The sequence below is a fragment of the Lissotriton vulgaris genome, chromosome 7 (genome assembly GCF_964263255.1).
Source record: "Lissotriton vulgaris chromosome 7, aLisVul1.2, whole genome shotgun sequence".
NCBI lineage: Eukaryota > Metazoa > Chordata > Amphibia > Caudata > Salamandridae > Lissotriton > Lissotriton vulgaris.
The window spans coordinates 1,193,450,701-1,193,469,397 of record NC_141695.1 but is presented as its reverse complement, the minus strand read 5'-3'; the positions used below and the strand labels follow the sequence as shown (position 1 = coordinate 1,193,469,397).

At 53.5% G+C, this 18,697-nt stretch overlaps 1 protein-coding gene across 2 annotated transcripts in view; it reads right to left on the bottom strand.

Annotated features, from left to right (window-relative positions):
- The window catches only part of RNF40 (ring finger protein 40), a 244,231-nt gene that overhangs the window by 65,438 nt on the left and 160,096 nt on the right, over positions 1–18,697 (bottom strand). The window contains exon 16 of one of the 2 annotated variants that reach the window (XM_086931679.1): positions 5,761–5,973. In XM_086931679.1, coding sequence (XP_086787805.1) covers positions 5,761–5,973 — 213 coding nt within the window. The remainder of the gene's footprint in view (positions 1–5,760; positions 5,974–18,697) is intronic. The other variant, XM_086931680.1, reaches the window with a different exon arrangement.

Here is an 18,697-nt window from a genome sequence, read left to right as displayed (position 1 = left end):
GAAGGTAAGTAACTTGTTCATCTGAAAGAAACACGTTAGTGTTAGATTCCTTACCTTAGAATACATACCCCAGCAATACCAACCCCGGTGGTGGGTCTGCGAACCAATACAAAACTACACCAGAAAGTCCTGGAGGACAGAACGGCCAAAGAAGCCATCCCTCCGGACTTGACTGTCCAGGCAGTAGTGCCTCGCAAAGGTGTGCAGCGAGGCCCACGTAGCCGCTTGGCAAATGTCCTGCAAGGGGACTCCCCGGCCCAGGGCAGTAGTAGCCGCCGTGGCCCGAGTGGAATGGGCCCTCAGCCCAACAGGAGGCTCCTTCCGAGCCAAAGAGTAGCACGCTTTGATGCAGAGGACGACCCATCGAGAGATGGTTCGTTTACAAACCGCCCGTCCCTTCTTCGCACCCACGTAGCCAACAAACAGTTGGTCATCCACCCGGAACTGGCGTGTGCGATCCATGTAAAATGAAAGCGCACGTTTTGGGTCCAGACGATGGAGCCGCTCTTCATCCTTTGAAGGATGCGGAGGCGGGAAGAAGGAAGGGAGGGTGATGGACTGCCCGATGTGAAAGGCCGAAACAACCTTGGGCAGGAAAGAAGGTCTAGTCCTCAGAACCACCTTGTCAGGATGAATGGACAGGAAAGGAGGTTGGACAGAAAGAGCCTGGAGCTCACTCACCCTCCTGGCAGAGGTGATGGCAACCAGGAAAGCCGTCTTTAAAGTCAGGAGACGGAGAGGGCAAGAATGAAGGGGCTCAAAGGGAGCACACATCAGGAAAGTTAGAACCAGGTTCAAATCCCACTGAGGCATCACAAACGGAACAGGTGGAAACATGTGAGTGATGCCTTTCAAGAATCGAGTTACAATCGGGGATTTGAACAAGGAAGGCTGATCAGGAAGCCTCAAAAAGGCTGAAAGGGCAGAAAGGTAGCCCTTGATAGTGCCCAGAGCAGAGCCCTGCTGGGCAAGAGAAAGAAGAAACAGAAGAACCTCCGAAAGAGGGGCAGAAAGAGGGTCCACAGCCTTTGCTGTGCACCATGCCACAAATCTGTTCCACCGACAGGCGTATACCGACTTAGTGGAGGGACGCCTGGCTGCCAGAATAACATCACAGACTTCAGGAGGCAAGTCAAATGGCCTCAACTGCCGCCGCTCAATCTCCAAGCATGGAGGTGGAGACTGGACAGGTTCGGGTGGAGGACCGTCCCCTGCTGCTGCGACAGAAGGTCCTCCTGAAGGGGCAGGCGGATCGGGGGACCGACTGACATGCTGAGTAGCTCGGGATACCAGTACCTTCGAGCCCAGTCCGGAGCCACAAGGATAACTTGGGCCCGGTCGCGCCTGATCTTCTTCAGCACTCTGGGCAGAAGTGGTATAGGCGGAAAGGCGTATAACAGACCGCAACTCCACTCGCGCCGAAAGGCGTCGCCGTGCGAGTGCCGTCTTGGAAACTCCAACGCGCAGAACTGATGACATTGCGCGTTCTCTTCTGTGGCGAATAGATCTAACCAAGGCTCTCCCCATTGCAGAAAGAGGCCTTGCGCCACGTCCGAGTTCAGACGCCATTCGTGATCCATCGAGCACCGACGGCTGAGTTCGTCCGCCCTGGCGTTCAGAGAACCTGCCAGGTGTTGAACCGTCAGAGTCACGCCCTGACGTTCCAGCCATTGCCAGAGGCGCAGAGCCTCCTGGCAAAGGGTCCACGACCCCACTCCGCCCTGTTTGTTGCAGTACCACATGGCGGTGGTGTTGTCGGTGAACACCTGCACTACACTCCCGTTGACAAAGGGGAGGAATGCCTTCAGTGCCAGACGAATCGCCCGCAGCTCCAACAGATTGATATGGAGCCGGGACTCCGCCGGAGACCAGATGCCTCTGATCTCTGCCTCTCCCAAGTGGCCACCCCAGCCCTGGAGGGACGCGTCCGTCACGACAACGTGCTCCGGTTGGGGAAGGGAGAGGGACTTGCCCCTGACCCAATCGCGGTCCGTAAGCCACCACTGCAGTTGTCTCGCAGTGCCCTCCGAGATCAAGACGTGGTCGGACAAGTTGCCCTGATGCTGGGCCCACTGAAACTTCAGGTCCCACTGCAGAGCCCGCATCCGCCACCTGGCGTGATGCACCAGAAGGATGCAGGAAGCCATCAGTCCCAGCAGCCGCAGCGTCAACCTGACCGAGACTCGGGATAGCGGCTGAAAGATGGGAATCAAAGCCTGAATATCCCGAACCCGCCGTTCCGGAGGATAAACCCGAAACTGCGCCGAGTCCAGAACCGCTCCGATGAAAAGGAGCTTTTGAGAGGGACACAGGTGTGATTTCGGCACGTTGATGGAGAACCCCAGGTCGTGCAAGAGGTCTGCCGTCATCTGAAGGTGGTGGACGACTGTCTGGGGCGAGCCCGCCTTCAACAACCAGTCGTCTAGGTAGGGGAAGACTGAAACCCCTAACCTACGCAGATGGGCTGCGACCACCGCCATCACCTTTGTGAACACCCGTGGGGCGCTGGTAAGGCCGAAGGGGAGCACGATAAACTGAAAGTGCTCCTGGACTACCGTGAACCGCAGGTAACGCCGGTGGGCCGGCAGGACGGGGATGTGAAAATAGGCGTCCTGCAAGTCCAACGCTACCATCCAGTCTTGCGGGTCTAGAGCAGCCAAGACCTGAGCTAACGTCAACATCTTGAACTTCTCCTTCCGGAGGAAGCCGTTGACGTTCCTTAGATCCAAGATAGGACGTAGGCCCCCCTTGTCCTTCTTGGACACCAGAAAGTAGTGGGAATAACAACCACGCCCTACTTCTGGCCCAGGAACGCGCTCGATGGCCCCCTTGGCCAAGAGGGCCGTAACTTCCTCCTGCAGAAGTGTCAAGTGGTCCCCCGACACACGGTGGTTCTGCGGTGGCATGGCTGGAGGAGAGGTGTCGAAGGGGAGGGAGTAGCCCCTTCGGACAATTTGCAGCACCCACCTGTCCGAAGTGATCGTGCGCCAGTGAGCGTGGTGATGGCGAACCCTGCCACCCACTGGCGTCACATGGGGCCGAAAGCACGGACTAGGAGGATTTTGGGGTAGATGCTGCGGGGGAAGGTGTGGTCTGACCCCGCCGTTGTCCCCGACCGCCACCACGGCGGTTTCCACGGCCGCCACCACGTTGGAAGGATTGTTGCGGCGCGTGGCTGGCAGCACGTGTGGGGGCGCCCCTTCCTTGGCCACGAAAGGGACGAAACGAACCCGGTTGCTGACGCTGGGTCGAGAGACCCAAGGACTTGGCCGTGACCCTGGAGTCCTTGAAGCGTTCCAGCGCGTGGTCCGCTTTGTCACCGAACAGGTGACAGCCATCAAACGGCATGTCCATCAGGGTATTCTGGACATCAGCCGAAAAATTGGCGGATCTCAGCCAGGCGTGACGACGAATCGCCACCGTCGTAGACATAGCTCTGCCCAGCGAGTCGGTCGTATCAAGACCACACCGAATCGAATATTTCGCTGCATCTCGACCCTCAGCCACAGCCTGACCGAGCTTTGCCCGCACCTCCATGGGGCATTCTGGCAGCAGCTCCGCGACCGTATCCCACACAGAGTGGGTGTAGCGGCCCAAGAGGCAGGCGGTGTTGCAAGACCGCAGGCCCAAACTAATGGACGAGAAGACCTTTTTGCCAAACTGGTCATACCTCTTGGATTCCCGGTCGGGCGGGGCCGACGGGAATGCGGACTGGGAGGTCGAGGCCTGGATCACCAGACTCTCAGGAGTGGGGTGGGTAGACAGGTACTTGGGGTCGTCCGGACAAGGACGGTGGCGCCTGGCCACGTTCCGATCAACAGGCGCACCTGAAGCGGGCCTGGACCATGTGCCCAACAGAACGTCAGACAAGGCTTCATTAAACGGCAGCAGTGGCTCCAGTGGGCATGACTGCGGTTTGAAGACCTCGGTGAGGATGTTAGGCCTTACGGCCGCGACGGGGAGCTCAAGGTTTAAGGCCTTGGCAGCCCTCATCAGCACCACAGAATAGGCAGCTCCCTCCACCGATGCCACGGAAGGAGGAGAGATCAAACCAGGGTTAGGAGAGTCGTCCAAACCACTGGCATCCCCCAAGTCACCTGTCCAGTCCGGGTCATACTGGCACTCGCGAGCCAGAGGGTCCTCGGACCCCTCCCAACCTTCACCGTACTCCTCATCCTCTCCGTATTCGGAGTCAATATTGAAGACCGGCTCCTCGGGGTTCATGGGCCCCATCGGCGCCGGGACCGGCGTCGAGCGACGCCCGTCCGGCGCCGCGTCCGGCGTCGGAGAAGGTAAGGGGACGGCGCCGCCCGGAGCCGGCGTCGGAACCCCACCGCCGGCCGGAACCGGCAGCGGAGAACCGGCGCCGCGCGGGGGCGGCGTCGGGGGTAACCCCGATGGCAACGGCGCCGGGGAGGCCGGAAGACCAGCCGGCGCCGATCCCGAAGGCCCCTGCGGCGCCGGGGTCGGAGCCGTCGGCGGCGCCGGGGCCGGAGCACCCGACGGCGCCGAGGCAGGGACACCCGAACCGCCAGGGCCCCCAGACGGTAGCACTGGGCCCGAAGGCGCCGTAGGCCCCGTCGGAGAAGCGAGCGCCCTCATGGCCATGAGGAACGCCTCGATCTCCTCAGGCGTCGCACCATGCCCAGGGACCGGAGGGTATGAGGCAGGCCGCGCCGGCGACTCTAGCGGAGCCGCGGGGTTGGGGTCACCCAAGCCCCCGGCCGCATCGCGCGGGAGTCGGGGGTACGATGACGACGCCCCGACTTCTTGTGCTTCCTACCTGACGAGTGGTGTCGACTTCCGGAGCGCCCGGCGCGGCTCTGCGACCGCTCCCTCGAACGCTCTCTCGACCTCCGGCCGGACCGGGACCGCTCCCGGTCCCGACGTGGGGCCGACACCCGGAGCTCCAGTAGCTTGCGGGACCGCTCCCGCCTAGCCTTGTTGGTAAGGGCCCGGCAGTCGACGCAGGAGTCCACGTCGTGGTCGGGGCCCAGACACCGGAGACAGAGGCGGTGATGAGGCGGTGATGGTCTGTGACCGACATCTTATTCTTAAATCCAGGCATCCTATCAGGCACAATAGAGAAAAAAACAATCGAAAAACTTGGTCAAAGACCGGAGTACTGCTCTTCAGATCTGCGTCCACTGGCGCGGAAAAAAGAAGAACTGACGTCAGCGCGCGGAGGCGGCGTCTATGTACTCCAGCGACGTCATCACGGCGCACGACGCCGACGACGGACGCGGAGCCGCAGGGGACGCCTGCAGACGACGCCTACCGACGCGCAGGGGTACTGCTACGCAAAAGTTTCCGGATCCAGACTGACGCCTGGGGATATTCTAAGGTAAGGAATCTAACACTAACGTGTTTCTTTCAGATATGTAGTGTTGTGTCCATGACTAAGCATTTCTTCATATGTCACTGTACATGGGGCAGGAGAACAAGGGCGGGTCAACTGCTCTTCTTTTTGAATGTATAAACAAAGAGGGAGCATCAGGTCGTCCTCAAGCAAAATATAGGCAGTATTTCAAACTGTGCAAGTTAGCCAAGGACTCGAAATGTGTAGTAGGGGTTCTCAAACCATTAAGACCATGAAGGCACTTTCTGTTTGGGAGGATTCCAGGCACACTTGGTTGATCCTTTGTTTTTAGATTGATGTTTGGGTTATGGAAAACATTTATAAAGCCAGGGAGATTTCTCAGGGTAAAAGTAAATCTGTCTTTTCATGCGAGTTCGGCACCTTGTTCAGACCGCACGCACCTGTGACTTAAGTGCCAACACCTGATCAGCCAACTCATCCTTCTCCTCTCGAAGCAACTTGTGAATCTGGTTGGATTTGATGCGCTCGGACATGAGCTTGAAGTTAGCGTCATCTTTTTCACGCAGCTGCTGCATCAACCGCATATTCTGCTCCTGCATGTCCTCAAAAGCCTGACCAGTCACGTCCATCTCCGAAAGTAAGGCCTCCTCCTCCTAGGGGAAAGGGAGGTACAAGAGGGGAAAAGAGAGAAGGAAATAAGGGAGATGGGGGGGGGGGGGAGAGAGCGATAAAATGTTAAAATTGCGCTTAGTTCAATAATTGATGCCCAGCGCCCTATTTCAGTACAGATTTAGTACGATAGATAGGTGTGAGAAAGTGCCTCTTTTGACACCTTTCCTGGAAAATTATCTAGTTTTGATTTAAAGTGCACAGGGTCACAGACCCCTTAGGGACCCCTCACCAAGGCCATGCCAACTGCCTCTGCAGCCTGCATGCCTTGGTGCAGACAAATAGACATGGCACACTGCCTGTGTGCCATGTTAAAGCAGCTGTAGGAAGTTGGCTCTGTATATGGTATACCACTAGGTGGTTAGACCATGGAATGTGTCCAGAAATTCCCCCAGAAGTGTACAGGGCTCAAAGCAAACCTAAAATCCTCTATATGTGGTATTGTGGGCGAGAAGCCTTCGGCCTAACACAGAGGAGTAAAAGACATTTGTTGTGCATAAAAGGACCGATAAATGGCACAACTCTATAAGGAGATCCACACCAATTTTATAAAAAATAAGCGTTGCTCAAGATTTATTTTAAGGCCAAGAAATACGAAAATGGGAAGTACGTTTTTAAATAGGAATTATTTTCAGTTTCAAAAGTGATCACTTAGTGCAATTTTCATTCTTTGCAATGTTAACCTATTGAGGAAAACAATAATGGAATTTTACAGGTAGGTATACCACTTACAGTTCCAGTCTTCAGGTTGCAGGGTCAGCAGAGGGCAAGGTTCAGGTAAGTACAGACACTGCACCACCAGCGGCACATGGGTGGCCGGGTGCAGAGGTCAAAGTTGAAGATAAGGCCCGAATGTTATCCAATGTTGCTTGAAGAGACACTTCTGACGGGTAAGTAAATTGGTAGCAGGGTTCAAGCTTCAGAGGTTAGAACCAGCCCGGGGGTGTAGGAAAGTGGGTTTCTGTTACAGTAACCCCCCCACAATTATGCCAGACTACTGATGCACTTTTACTTGGTGTGCCCTAGGTCCCTGCCAATAAGGTCCCCAGGGCCTGTGTTCTTTCCCCAAAATTAACCCAATTGGCATCTCTGGCAACAGGTCAGTCCCTGGTAAATGGTACCACAGGTACCCAGGGCACTATTACCAGAGAAGGCCTCTAAGGGCTGCAGCACTTATTGTGCCACCCTTAGAGGTCCTGTACCACTACACTCACACACTGCCTTTGCAGGCTGTGTGTTTTGGTGCAAAACAAAGTGAAGAGTCGACATGGCACACATTTGCTGCTTTCAGCAAATGGTCCTCAATGATTCTGACCCCCACTTTGGGTCGGAGAACCGGCGGGCAAAACAAGTGAGTAAGAGGTGTGCGCCCACCTCTGCCAACTCCACCCCTCAGGTGAGGGGGGGCAAGGTGAAGCACAACTCTCAGTCCACGCCATCTTGAATCTGGGTGGACTCAGCCAACCAGGGACAGGCAAATGCCCCCCTCCCACTGGAGGGTGGCATAATAGGGGGTGCACCCACCCCAGGGAAGGGACCCATTGATCCCTGCCTTTTACCTACCTGTAACACCCCTAAATCTAGTATTTAGGGGCACCCCTGAACCCTGCTTCCTCAGAGCCAGACAAGAAACGAAAAGAAGAAGGATCGAACAGCCATTCAGCAGCTAACAGGAAGACGCCCACTGGCTTGCCGAAGCCCTACCGGCCTGTCTCCCCCTCAAACCTGCTCCTGCAAATTCCGGTGTGTCCTGCAGCCAGCAACCTCAAAAACCGCGGAGGACCAGCCCGCCATCCCTTCCAAAGACTGCTTCTCCTGTGAACACCGGATTTGTTCAACTGCAACCTCTGGCAGCAGGCGGAATCTGCAAATTCGCCCCACTCTGCACCCGCCGTCCACGACCCAAGCTACAGTGGGCAAACACCAAAAGGAGGTCGCCCCGGGGATCCTGAAATGAGATCCGGTGACCCCTGACCTGCCTCAAGCCGACACCTGCAGCCTAAATCCAGAAGGACCCCCTAACCATGACCAGGGGCTGGTAAGAAGATCCGACCCCAAAAAGCACCCCTGCACCAGATGCCCCCAAACGATGGTGCCTAACCAACCCCTAATTTCCCAACTTGCCTCTCAAAGTGGTGTTTGCACCCAGAAGTCCTTCGTCTCCCTGCCAGCAGTGCTTTTGCAAACCGGAGGTTCTCCAATGCAAACAGGGCACCCGACCTCGAAACAGCACCCTGCACGAAGTAGCCTTAGTGCCGCTGAGGGCGCACCTTTGGTGCTTATTTGTTTCCCCATTTGCCCTGGGCTAAAGTCCAGGAGCTGTGCTCCCACAAAACAGTGGCCTGCTTGCCAGCAGCGACCAACCAGAGGGCCCCTATCCCCCATTGGATAACTTTGGGCCTCAACACCCGGCTGCCCAAGTGCCGCTGAGGGTGTAACAAGAGTGCATCACTGACCCTGGGGGACCCCCGAGTCCAACTACAGAACCTCAACTCCTTCATAGGCTAACATTGACACTTTTTCCTGAAAAAGTTTCATAGTGTGGAGTTTTGAAATCTAAAGAAATTCTTTAAAATTGTAAGATTTAACAAAAACGCCTCCTCTCCCTTACTGATTTTGATTTGCTTTAACTATGTACCCCCGGACTTCTCCTGGCACTTTGGGTCATACTCACTGGGTTACTCTCATGGACTTCTTTACTCTTTTTTTTTTCTTTTGTCCTGGCCGCCATTTTGCTGCTGCTCTCAGCCGCTTTTTTCTCCTGACCCTGGCCCGCCATCTTGTCCGTTCCCTCGGCCTTTACCCTTCTCCCTCATTTTCCCCTTGACGATCCTCAAATGTTTCTGATTTGCCTTTTCTCCATATCCCTGTATCCCTCCCACCCTCCCTACTCCCACCCACATCTACTATTTGTATTGAAAATGCTACTTACTAGTATGCATCTGTTCTTGGCATGTAGGGCTGCTGACATTCATATCTGTGCATAGATCGCCGCCTAGTGTTGGGTCCGGATGATTGCACATTGTTGTCCTGGAAGAGTCTTCGAAGTATCACGAGATAGGTGGCTCCTCCCCTGGACTACAGTGCGCATGGGCATCGACTCCATCCCCAGATTGTTTTTAGCCATTGTGGCCAAGATGGAGTGAAACTCAGTGAATGATGACCATGCTATGAGTATATATGTGAATACTGCAGCTGCTACAGGCGCCGGGGAGGAGGGCGGGCGATATGAATGTCAGCAGCCCTACATGCCAAGAACAGATGCATACTAGTAAGTAGCATTTTCAGTTCGAGGCATGTGGGCTGCTGAATTCATATCTGTGCATAGAATACATAGCAGTCCCTCCATTAGCGGCGTTCGCCTGTGCCAGCTGCAGCAGTTTGGAAAAGTGTCTTGAGAACAGCCTGCCCTACAGCTGCCTGCTGTTTGGAGTGCACGTCTACACAGTAATGCTTAGTAAATGTGTGTGTGGTAGACCATGTGGCTGCTCTACATATGTCCTCTAAGGGAATGTTTCCAAGGAAAGCCATAGAGGCCCCCAACTTTCTGGTGGAGTGGGCTCTTGGTGGAATGGGAAGAGTGCGTTTTGCCTTTGCATAGCAGATTTGAATACATTTCACGATCCACCTAGCAATACCAGCCTTGGAAATAGGGTTACCTTTGTGATGTGGCGCAAAGGCGACAAAAAGCTGCTTAGTCTTTCTAAAATCCTTGGTCCTATCAATGTAATACTTTAGGGCCCGTTTAACGTCAAGGGTGTGGAGCATCCGCTACGCCAGTGACTCAGGATTTTGAAAGAAAACCGGCAACTCAATGGTTTGGTTGATGTGAAACTGAGACACAACCTTGGGCAGAAACTTAGGGTTAGTGCGGAGCACTACCCTGTTGGAATGAATTTAGAAAAATGGCTCTTGGATTGTGAGGGCTTGCAGTTCACTAACCCTCCGTAGCGATGTAATTGCTACAAGGAAAGCCACTTTCCATGTCAAGAACTGAATCTCGCAGGAATGCAGTGGCTCAAAGGGAGGACCCATCAGTCTTGTAAGAACCACATTGAGGTTCCATTCAGGAGCTGGTGGAGTCCGTGGCGGAATGACTCTTTTGAGGCCTTCCAGAAATGCTTTGATGGCAGGCACCTTGAAAAGTGAAAGGTGCTGTCTATTTTGGAGATATGTGGCCATCGCAGACAGGTGAATGCGAATGGAAGTATAGGCCAGATTACACTTGTATAGATGAAACAGGTAACAGATGATGTTCTGAATAGAAGCATCCAGCGGATCAATGTTGTGGTTCGCACAATAGATGACAAACCGCTTCCATTTTGCCGCGTAGCAGGCTCGAGTAGTGGGCTTCCTAGCCTCCCGAATGATGTCCATGCAATTGGGAGGAAGGTTGAGGTAGCCAAACTCTAGGACTTCAGGAGCCAAATTGCCAGGTTGAGCTGTTGCGGATCTGGGTGCTGAATGTCGCCATGGCTCTGCGTCAGAAGGCTGGGTGTGAGATGTAGCCTTTGATGCGGTACCACGGACAGTTCCAGAAACGTGGTGTACCATGGTTGGCGAGCCCACGTTGGAGCAACTAGGATGAGAGTCATCGAGTGCTGCCTGAGTTTGCGTGCCACCAGCAGAATCAGAGGTGCTGGGGGAAAAGCGTACGCAAATTTGCCTGACCAGTTCATCCATATCGCATTGCCCTGCGACTGTGGGTGTGGGAACCTGGCGGCGAAGCTTTGGCATTTTGCGTTCTCCCTTGTGGCGAACAGGTCTATCTCCGGATGACCCCACCTTTGGAAGTACGGTTGGAGTACAGATGGATTTATCTCCCACTCGTGCATTTGGTGGCTGTGCCTGCTGAGCAGGTCCGCCATCTGATTGTCCTTGACTGGGAGATGCTCTGCCATGAGGAAGATGTTCCTCTGAATGGCCCACTTCCACATGCTCTGAGCCAGATGAGACAGCTGCGGAGAGTGTGTGCCTCCCTGCTTCTGAATGTAGTACATCGCCGTCATGTTGTCTGTCCGAATCAACACGACCTTGTTGCACAGATGTACTTTGAAGGCTTTTAGTGCCATGAAGATCGCCATCAGTTCTAGAACATTGATGTGCATCTTCCCCTGTTGCTGCGTCCATAGTCCTTGCACAGTGTATTGGAGTACATGCGCTCCCCATCCCTGGAGAGAAGCGTCCGTTGTCAGGATAATCTGTGGCACAGGCTCTTGAAACGGTCAGCCCTTGCAAAGGTTTTGTGGATTCCACCAATGCAGAGAGTTGTATGCCCGACCGCTCACCAACACTAGGTCTTTCAACTGGTTGTGAGCCTGCGTCCACTGACGTGCTAAGCACTCCTGAAGCGGACGCATATGTAGTCTCGCGTGCGGGACAATGGAGATGCAGGAGGCCATCATGCCTATCAACTGCATGAACACTCTTGCTGGAAGCGAGTGTTGAGGTCTGAATTTTTGGATCAGCGATTGAATGCTGTCGATTCTCACTGAATTCGGCTGTGCTGTAGCCGCCAGAGTGTTTATGGTCGCACCCAGATACTGCCGTATGTGAGCGGGCTGGAGATGGGACTTTGGGTAATTCAGTGAGAACCCCAGATCGTGCAGAAGGTGAATGGTTTGGGACACGTGGTCGGCGCACTGCTGGGCCGACTTTGCTTGAATGAGCCAGTCGTCCAGATAGGGGTAGACGTGGATGTTCTGACGTCTTAGATGCGCCGCCACCGTCGCTAGGCACTTTGTGAAAACCCTGGGTGCCGTGGTGACCCCAAAAGGCAAAACCTTGAACTGGTAGTGTTGGTTTTGGATGGTGAACCTGAGGTATTTTCTGTGTGAAGGATGTAGTGGAATGTGGAAGTACGCATCCTTCAGGTCCAGAGTTGCCAGGTAGTACCCCTGTTGAAGCAGTGGAAGAACCTGCTGCAGTGTGAGCATGTGGAAATGCTCCGATAGGATGTAAAAATTGAGTGGCCTGAGGTCTAGGATGGGCCTGAGGGATCCGTCCTTCTTTGGAATCAGAAAGTACAGGGAGTAAACTCCTGCACCTCTTTCCTGCAAGGGCACGAGCTCTATTGCCCCTTTTTGCAGCATGACGCTGACTTCTTGCTGCAATAAGTGCAAGTGCTCGCCGGACATAGGACGGTGTTTTGGGGGTATGTTGGGTGGAGTGGATGTGAGCTCCAGACAATAACCGTATTGGATAAGTGTTCTGACTCACCTGTCCGTGGTGATGGACTTCCACATGGGCAGGAACTGCTGGAGTCTCCCCCCGACCGGTGTTGCGTGGTCGGGGGGCAGTGACAAGGCGTCACTGTTTGTTGGCGGTGGAGGACCTGGAGCTGTTTCCACGTCCCCTGCCCTTGACGTTGTTGCCACGGTATCCACCCCGACCTTTGTTGGTATAAGAAGTCTGGGTGTTGCTTTTGTAGAATTGCGTTGACTGTTAAAGTTGACCCCTTGAGGTGCCTCTAGTATTGGAGCGACGAAAGGACCCACCCCGAAACTGCTGGGATTGCAAGGCACCCATAGACTTTGCAGTGTCGGTGTCCTTTTTCATCTTCTCAAGGGTGGTATCAACCTCGGGGCCAAACAGGTGGTCTGGGTTGACCGTTTGGTTCAAGATGGTAGTTTGAATGTCCGGCTTGAACCCAGATACTCTCAGCCATGCATGTCTACGAAGCGTAACGCTAGTTATGTTATTTTATTTGTTATGTTATGTTATTTTATAAAGCGCACGGATGCCGCAGCCAAGAGGCGTCCCGGCGCTTAGGAGAAGGTAAAAAACACAACACGGAAACTAATAACCAGAGGAGAAGACTAAATAGTGGAAAATAAAAAGGTCTTCAAGGCTTTTCTGAACGGGAGCAGATCAGGAATGGAGCGAAGAGAGGCAGGCAGGGAATTCCAGAGAACTGCTGCCATCACAGAGAAAGAGCGTCCGCCCATCCTTGCTTTTTTAAAACGTGGCACTACAGCAAGGTTCGTCCCTGAGGATCGGAGGACTCTAGATGGCTCATAATGACAAATTAATTGTGACAAAATGGGGGGAGAAGCCAGCTTCAAGATTTTGAAAGTTAAACAAAGGGTTTTAAATTTGATTCTTTGCCCCACGGGCAGCCAGTGAAGATCCTGAATAGTACGGCGCACAGAAACAAACTTCGGAAGACCAACCAACATCCTGGCGGCCGCATTTTGCACCCGCTGGAGACGAACTAGTTCTGCTTGATTAACGCCTAAGAACAGAGAACTGGCGTAATCTAATCTAGCCAAGACAGTGGCCTGGACAATGATCTGTCTCGTGTCAGCATCAAAAAACTTAAAAATGGGTCGCAAACACCGCAGGGCACCAAAACAAGTTCCGGCAACCCGTTTAGTGTGAGCGGTGAATGAAAGTTTATCATCCAACCACACCCCAAGGTTCCTAACTTCAGCCACTTGGGTGGGAGCAGGGCCCAATTCAGGTGGCCACCACTGATCGCCCCAAAGCTCGCTTTCCCTACCAAAAATAATAACCTCGGTTTTAGAGGCATTCAGTTGGAGGCGATTGTTCGCCATCCAGCCCGCCACAGCTTTTAACGCTAGTGTTAATTGCGCGCGCGGCGGTGTCAGCCACGTCCAGAGCGCACTTAATGGAAGCATTGGAGATAAGCTTCCCCTCTTGTATCAACATCTCTGCCGCTTCTTTATATTGATCGGGTAAGTGCTGTAAAAGGGTCTCTAGAGTATCATAGTGTGCCCTGTCATAACGCGCCAGTAGCGCCTGCGTGTTGGATATGCGCCATATGTTGGCTGCCTGCGCCGCCACCCTCTTTCCAGAAGCCTCAAAGACTTTTGATTCCTTGTCTGGGGGAGGAGCATCACCCGTAGTCTGTGAGTTGGCTTGTTTGCGTGCATTGGAGACAACCAGGGAATCCAGAGGCAACTGTCCTTTAATATAAGTAGGATCAGTGGGCGCTGCCTTGTACTTCTTGTCGATTCTTGGGTTGATGACCCTCGCCCGGGTGGGCTCTTTGAACACCTCAGCCGCATGTTTCAACACCCCTTTCAGCATCGGCAGAGTCTTTACAGTCTTTTCAGAGACCGAAAAGGTGTCAAAGAGAAAGTCGACGTCCACTGGGTCAGCATGGAGCTCGACGTCGTGATTGGCTGCTGCCCTCTCGATGAGGGCATTGAAAGCCGCAGAGTCCTCTGTGGGGGAAGTCTTGGCTGAGAAAAACTGAGGCTCCTGCCCTGAATGCGGGTCCCCAGGATCGCCACCTGCAGGACATGGTTCAGTCACATCCTCTGGGTCTGTGTAGACGGGATAGCTATACTCATCCTCGTCGTCGCCGTCACCTGCCTCGATATGGGAATGAGTGGGTGAGAGTTCGGGAGCCTGTGGTGAAACGGGCTCCATCAAGGCAGAGGCACCAGCAGAGTCCATCTTTCTCTTGAGTGGAATCTTGTAAGGCTCCAATTGTGGTTCAGGAGTGATCTTTCTCTTGAGGAGGGAGAGCCTGCCCGTGTCGGCGTCGATGAAAACCTCCTGACGCTCCTCTTCTGTTAGTTGTCGTTGCCGTGGGCCCGGGACCACCAACGACGGCTTTGGCGTCGAAGACACCTTCACGGGCACTCCGGCCCCTGATTTCGCTGCGAAAGCCTTCGGCGCCGTCTTAGGCGGCAAGGTGAAAAGTATCGGCGTCTGCGCCTTCGCCGGTTTCTCTAGAGGCTTGGGCGGCACAGGGTCCTTCGGCTCGACTGCTGCGGCCCTCTCCCTAATTCGTTGAAGGGACTCCGTAACCTTTTTAGTGAACGAGGCGGAGGGGCGCACCGGCTCGAGAGAGTCTTTTGCAGCTGGTTTCGGGGTGGCGACCGACGATGCGCTCTTCGGAGTCGACGCACTTGGCGTTGCCCCCTTTGCTTTGTCGAGTGGAAGCGAGGCAGATAGGGACTTGGGGTCGTACTGTCGCTTCTTCGGGTCGAGAGTGGACTTCTTATGGTTGTCGACCTGCTTCTTGTGATCGAGTCGACCCTTACTGGCGTCGACCGTCTTCGGCGCCGATGCAGCTGCGTCAGTCCCCTTAACCTTTGGCTTTGATGCAGTAGCCTTTGGGTCGGCCATTTTGGCGTGGCTCTTCAGCTCAACGGCCATTTTAGATTTCTTCGGCGCCGAGGCCTCCGAAGCCTTTGACCCAACCAGCGCGATCCGCGCTTTCGGTTTCGATACGTCTGGCGTCGAGACCGTGGGTTTCACTTTCGGTTTTGGATGTACCGGGAGTGATGCTGTATCAATGTCCGTGGCCGGGCCGGAAGGCGGAGCCGTGGGACGTTCATCAAGGTCTTGGGTAAGGCCTGAAGGCGATCCCTCGACCTGGGCCTCATAATGGCGGATGGCCCCGGAGTCAGTCTGAGGAAGCTCCTCGTCCGAGCTATCCTCCACGGTGGCAAGGGCCCCGTCGTCGTCCCCTACCTCCTCGACGACTTCATCGAAATCCTCGTCCTCCGTGTCGTAGTCGTCCTCGACCTCCGACGCTGGGTTAGATTCCGTGATCTCCTGGATAGCGTCGTCCCCGACATCCCCAGCTTTGAAGATGTCCGTAGGAGGTGGTGCAGATCGCTGGGCCTCCAGGCGCGCAGCTCGGCGGAGCTTGAGTGTCTTTTTGGACCGGAACTTGGAACAGGCCATACATTTGGCCTCGTCGTGGTCCGGCGACAAGCACTTGTTGCACACTGGGTGTACATCGATATGCGGGTACTTCGAGGCACACACCAGGCACCGTTTAAATGGACTTCGTTCCATGATGGAAGAGGTTGGAGCGTCGAGTAGGCCCGTCCGCGCCGAAAGCACGCGGAAGGACAATGTTGGTTCGGAGCAGAGGAAATTCCGAACCCGAACGAGAGACAATACCGACGCAAGTCCTAAAGACCTTTTGGTCTCAAGCAAAGTAAAGTTAACAACTATCGATTCCGACAGAGGGAACCGAACACATCCGAACCCAATGGCGGAAAAAAACAATCTGGGGATGGAGTCGATGCCCATGCGCACTGTAGTCCAGGGGAGGAGCCACCTATCTCGTGATACTTCGAAGACTCTTCCAGGACAACAATGTGCAATCATCCGGACCCAACACTAGGCGGCAATCTATGCACAGATATGAATTCAGCAGCCCACATGCCTCGAACATATATGTATATAGAGATAACGCTAATCGCTAGTATATCCTGTGGACCATTGTACTCTCTACCATTCCTATGTGACGCTTAGAGTTTATCCATTTGTATCGCTTCCTTGAGTGACTCCCTTCCTTGTGTGACTTTACAACTTGTACATTTGCAATTTTTTTTTCTGTTTGTATCTTTTATGTAACACACGCTATCCTAAGTCCTTATGTATTGAAACTGGTTCTTATGTAAAGCGCTCCGACACCTTCGGGTGAAGTTTGCGCTATATAAAATTGCATAAAATAAATACAGCACTGAGTAAGAAAAGTAATCCAAAAGTAACTTACCTGCTATTTTACTGAAAATCCCATTCAAGCCTATGTACTGTAATTACAAGTGATTGCAAATCCCTGAAACAATACTGTAAGTCAAACTATAGTACATTTACAATGGCAATGAAACTGTTTTACAATCATCATTTACTACTGTAAAGTATTTATTGCTTACCTGTACCAGGCTTGCTTGGTTCTAGAAATAAAATAACTAAAAGAATGTTTTCTATACAAAAACAATTGGTCTGAAGTGTGTGAATTCATTTGCTGACTGAGCATGTACAACAAATGCTTAACACTGTCCACTGATACTGACTTACTGCTTGACCACACTACCACAAATATAGAGTAAAGTTCTATCTAATTTTACCTCTGCCTACCTTTGGGGTTCCACTGGACTCTGTGCACACTATACTTCACTTTGGTATAGTGTATACAGAGCCAACTTCCTACAGGGAGGGGACAAGGCAACACCACCAGCGGCACAGAGGCGGCCAGCTGCAGAGGTCAAACACAGTGTTGGGCGCCTAGTGCAATTCAATGTAGAAACGTACTTGGTTAAACAGGCTGCAGCGACGAACTGGAGGCAGCACAAAGGAAACCAGCATCAGCAGACGAAAGTGGAGATGCTATAGGTTGTAGGGATACAATCAGTCGAGCTCCCCAGGGGCTTTGGGTGCAGGGGAGTCCTTTGACATTGGGTTTTCTTATCGGAGCCAGTTGGAGGGGAAGCCTTTGGATTCACACTGCAGGTGGTGTGGTGGAATTCAGGAGAGGCCAGTCAACGCTGGTCTTGGACTCAGGCTCGCTGGGGAACCTTTTCTGGATCGGTGGGCCAAATGGTCACAGGCCGGAGGCGTCGGGTGCAGAGAGGTCAGGGATTGCAGATCCTGAGGGCACAAGAGTTCTTTTGGGTTTTTTCTTGTGGACAGGGCCACTGTCCTCAGGAGTTCTAGTCTTCTTCAAAGGCAGATAGTCCTTCCAGATTTTGTGGGGGTCCCTGACTGCAAGACAGGTGTAGTTTCTGCGCAAGATCTTCGAGGGTTGCAGATAGGCCGGTAGGACTGGGGCCAAGTCAGTCTTCTTCTGCACTGCATCTTCATCCTTTTTCTTCTTAGGTCGGCAGAAACTAGTTTCAGGGTCTGGGGAGTCACTTAAATACTACATTTAAGAGCGTTTTAAGGGAGTGGCAGGTATGGCCTATGGGCACTTTACCTGAGGTGTCCCCTTCCATCTTAAAGATAGCGGGGACTGAAAGGTGTACTCCACCTCATGTCCCTCACCTTAGGGGTGGAGTTGGCAGTTCTTCCTAGGTTTTCCTGCCCAAAGTGGGGGTTTAAATCGGGGACTGCCATTTGCTGCTTGCAGCTGAGGCTGGGGGCTGCATTACAAAGGCAGCAGGCCTTTGAAGCTTCTCTCTCGAGCACTGTGTCTGTCCTGGGAGAGGAGGAGTGACACCTCCGCCCAGGATGTGCTTTGTTTCTGGTCCCAGAGAGCAGAGGCTCTCAAGCTAAGGGTCCAGAAAGACATCTGGTGGTGGCAGACAGTCAGTGGCCACACAAGGGTAAGTAGGTTCTCAGTGGGCACCTCTGAGGTGCTCTCTGAGTAAGTTTCACTACATCCAACACTGGCATTAGTGTGGGTTTATTGAGAGGAGTAGTTTGGTACCACAAAACATTGACACTCTTCGGGAGAATGCCGATAGAGGGTCCCCCCAGGCACTAATGCTTCTGGATCTCTCGGCCGCGTTCGACAAGGTGGACCGCAACATCCTCCTCCACCGTGTCGGACAAGCAGGCATCCAGGGCCCTGCACAGGATTGGATTAAGTCCTTCCTTTCTGGCAGAGTGCAAACAGTCCACCTAGGCCCCTTCACTGCAACCCAGGTACCCACCACCTGTGGAGTCCCCCAGGGATCCTCCCTTTCACCTCTACTTTTGAATTTATACCTTCGCCCGCTAATTCACTCACTCAGCAACTGGAAATGCACTGTCCTCAACTATGCAGATGACATGCAGATCATCTTTCCTTTAGACACCCCGGATGCGGCATCTAATTTCCAGGCAGTAATGCTGCACATCCAACAATGGATGATATCTAATCAGCTTAAACTAAATCCGGAAAAATCGGAACTCATCCTGCCTTGCTCTAGCTCTGCACATTGGGGACCCCAATTCTGGCCAGCCGAGCTGGGCACTGCCCCTACTCCGTCGAGTGCAGTAAAAAGTCTGGGT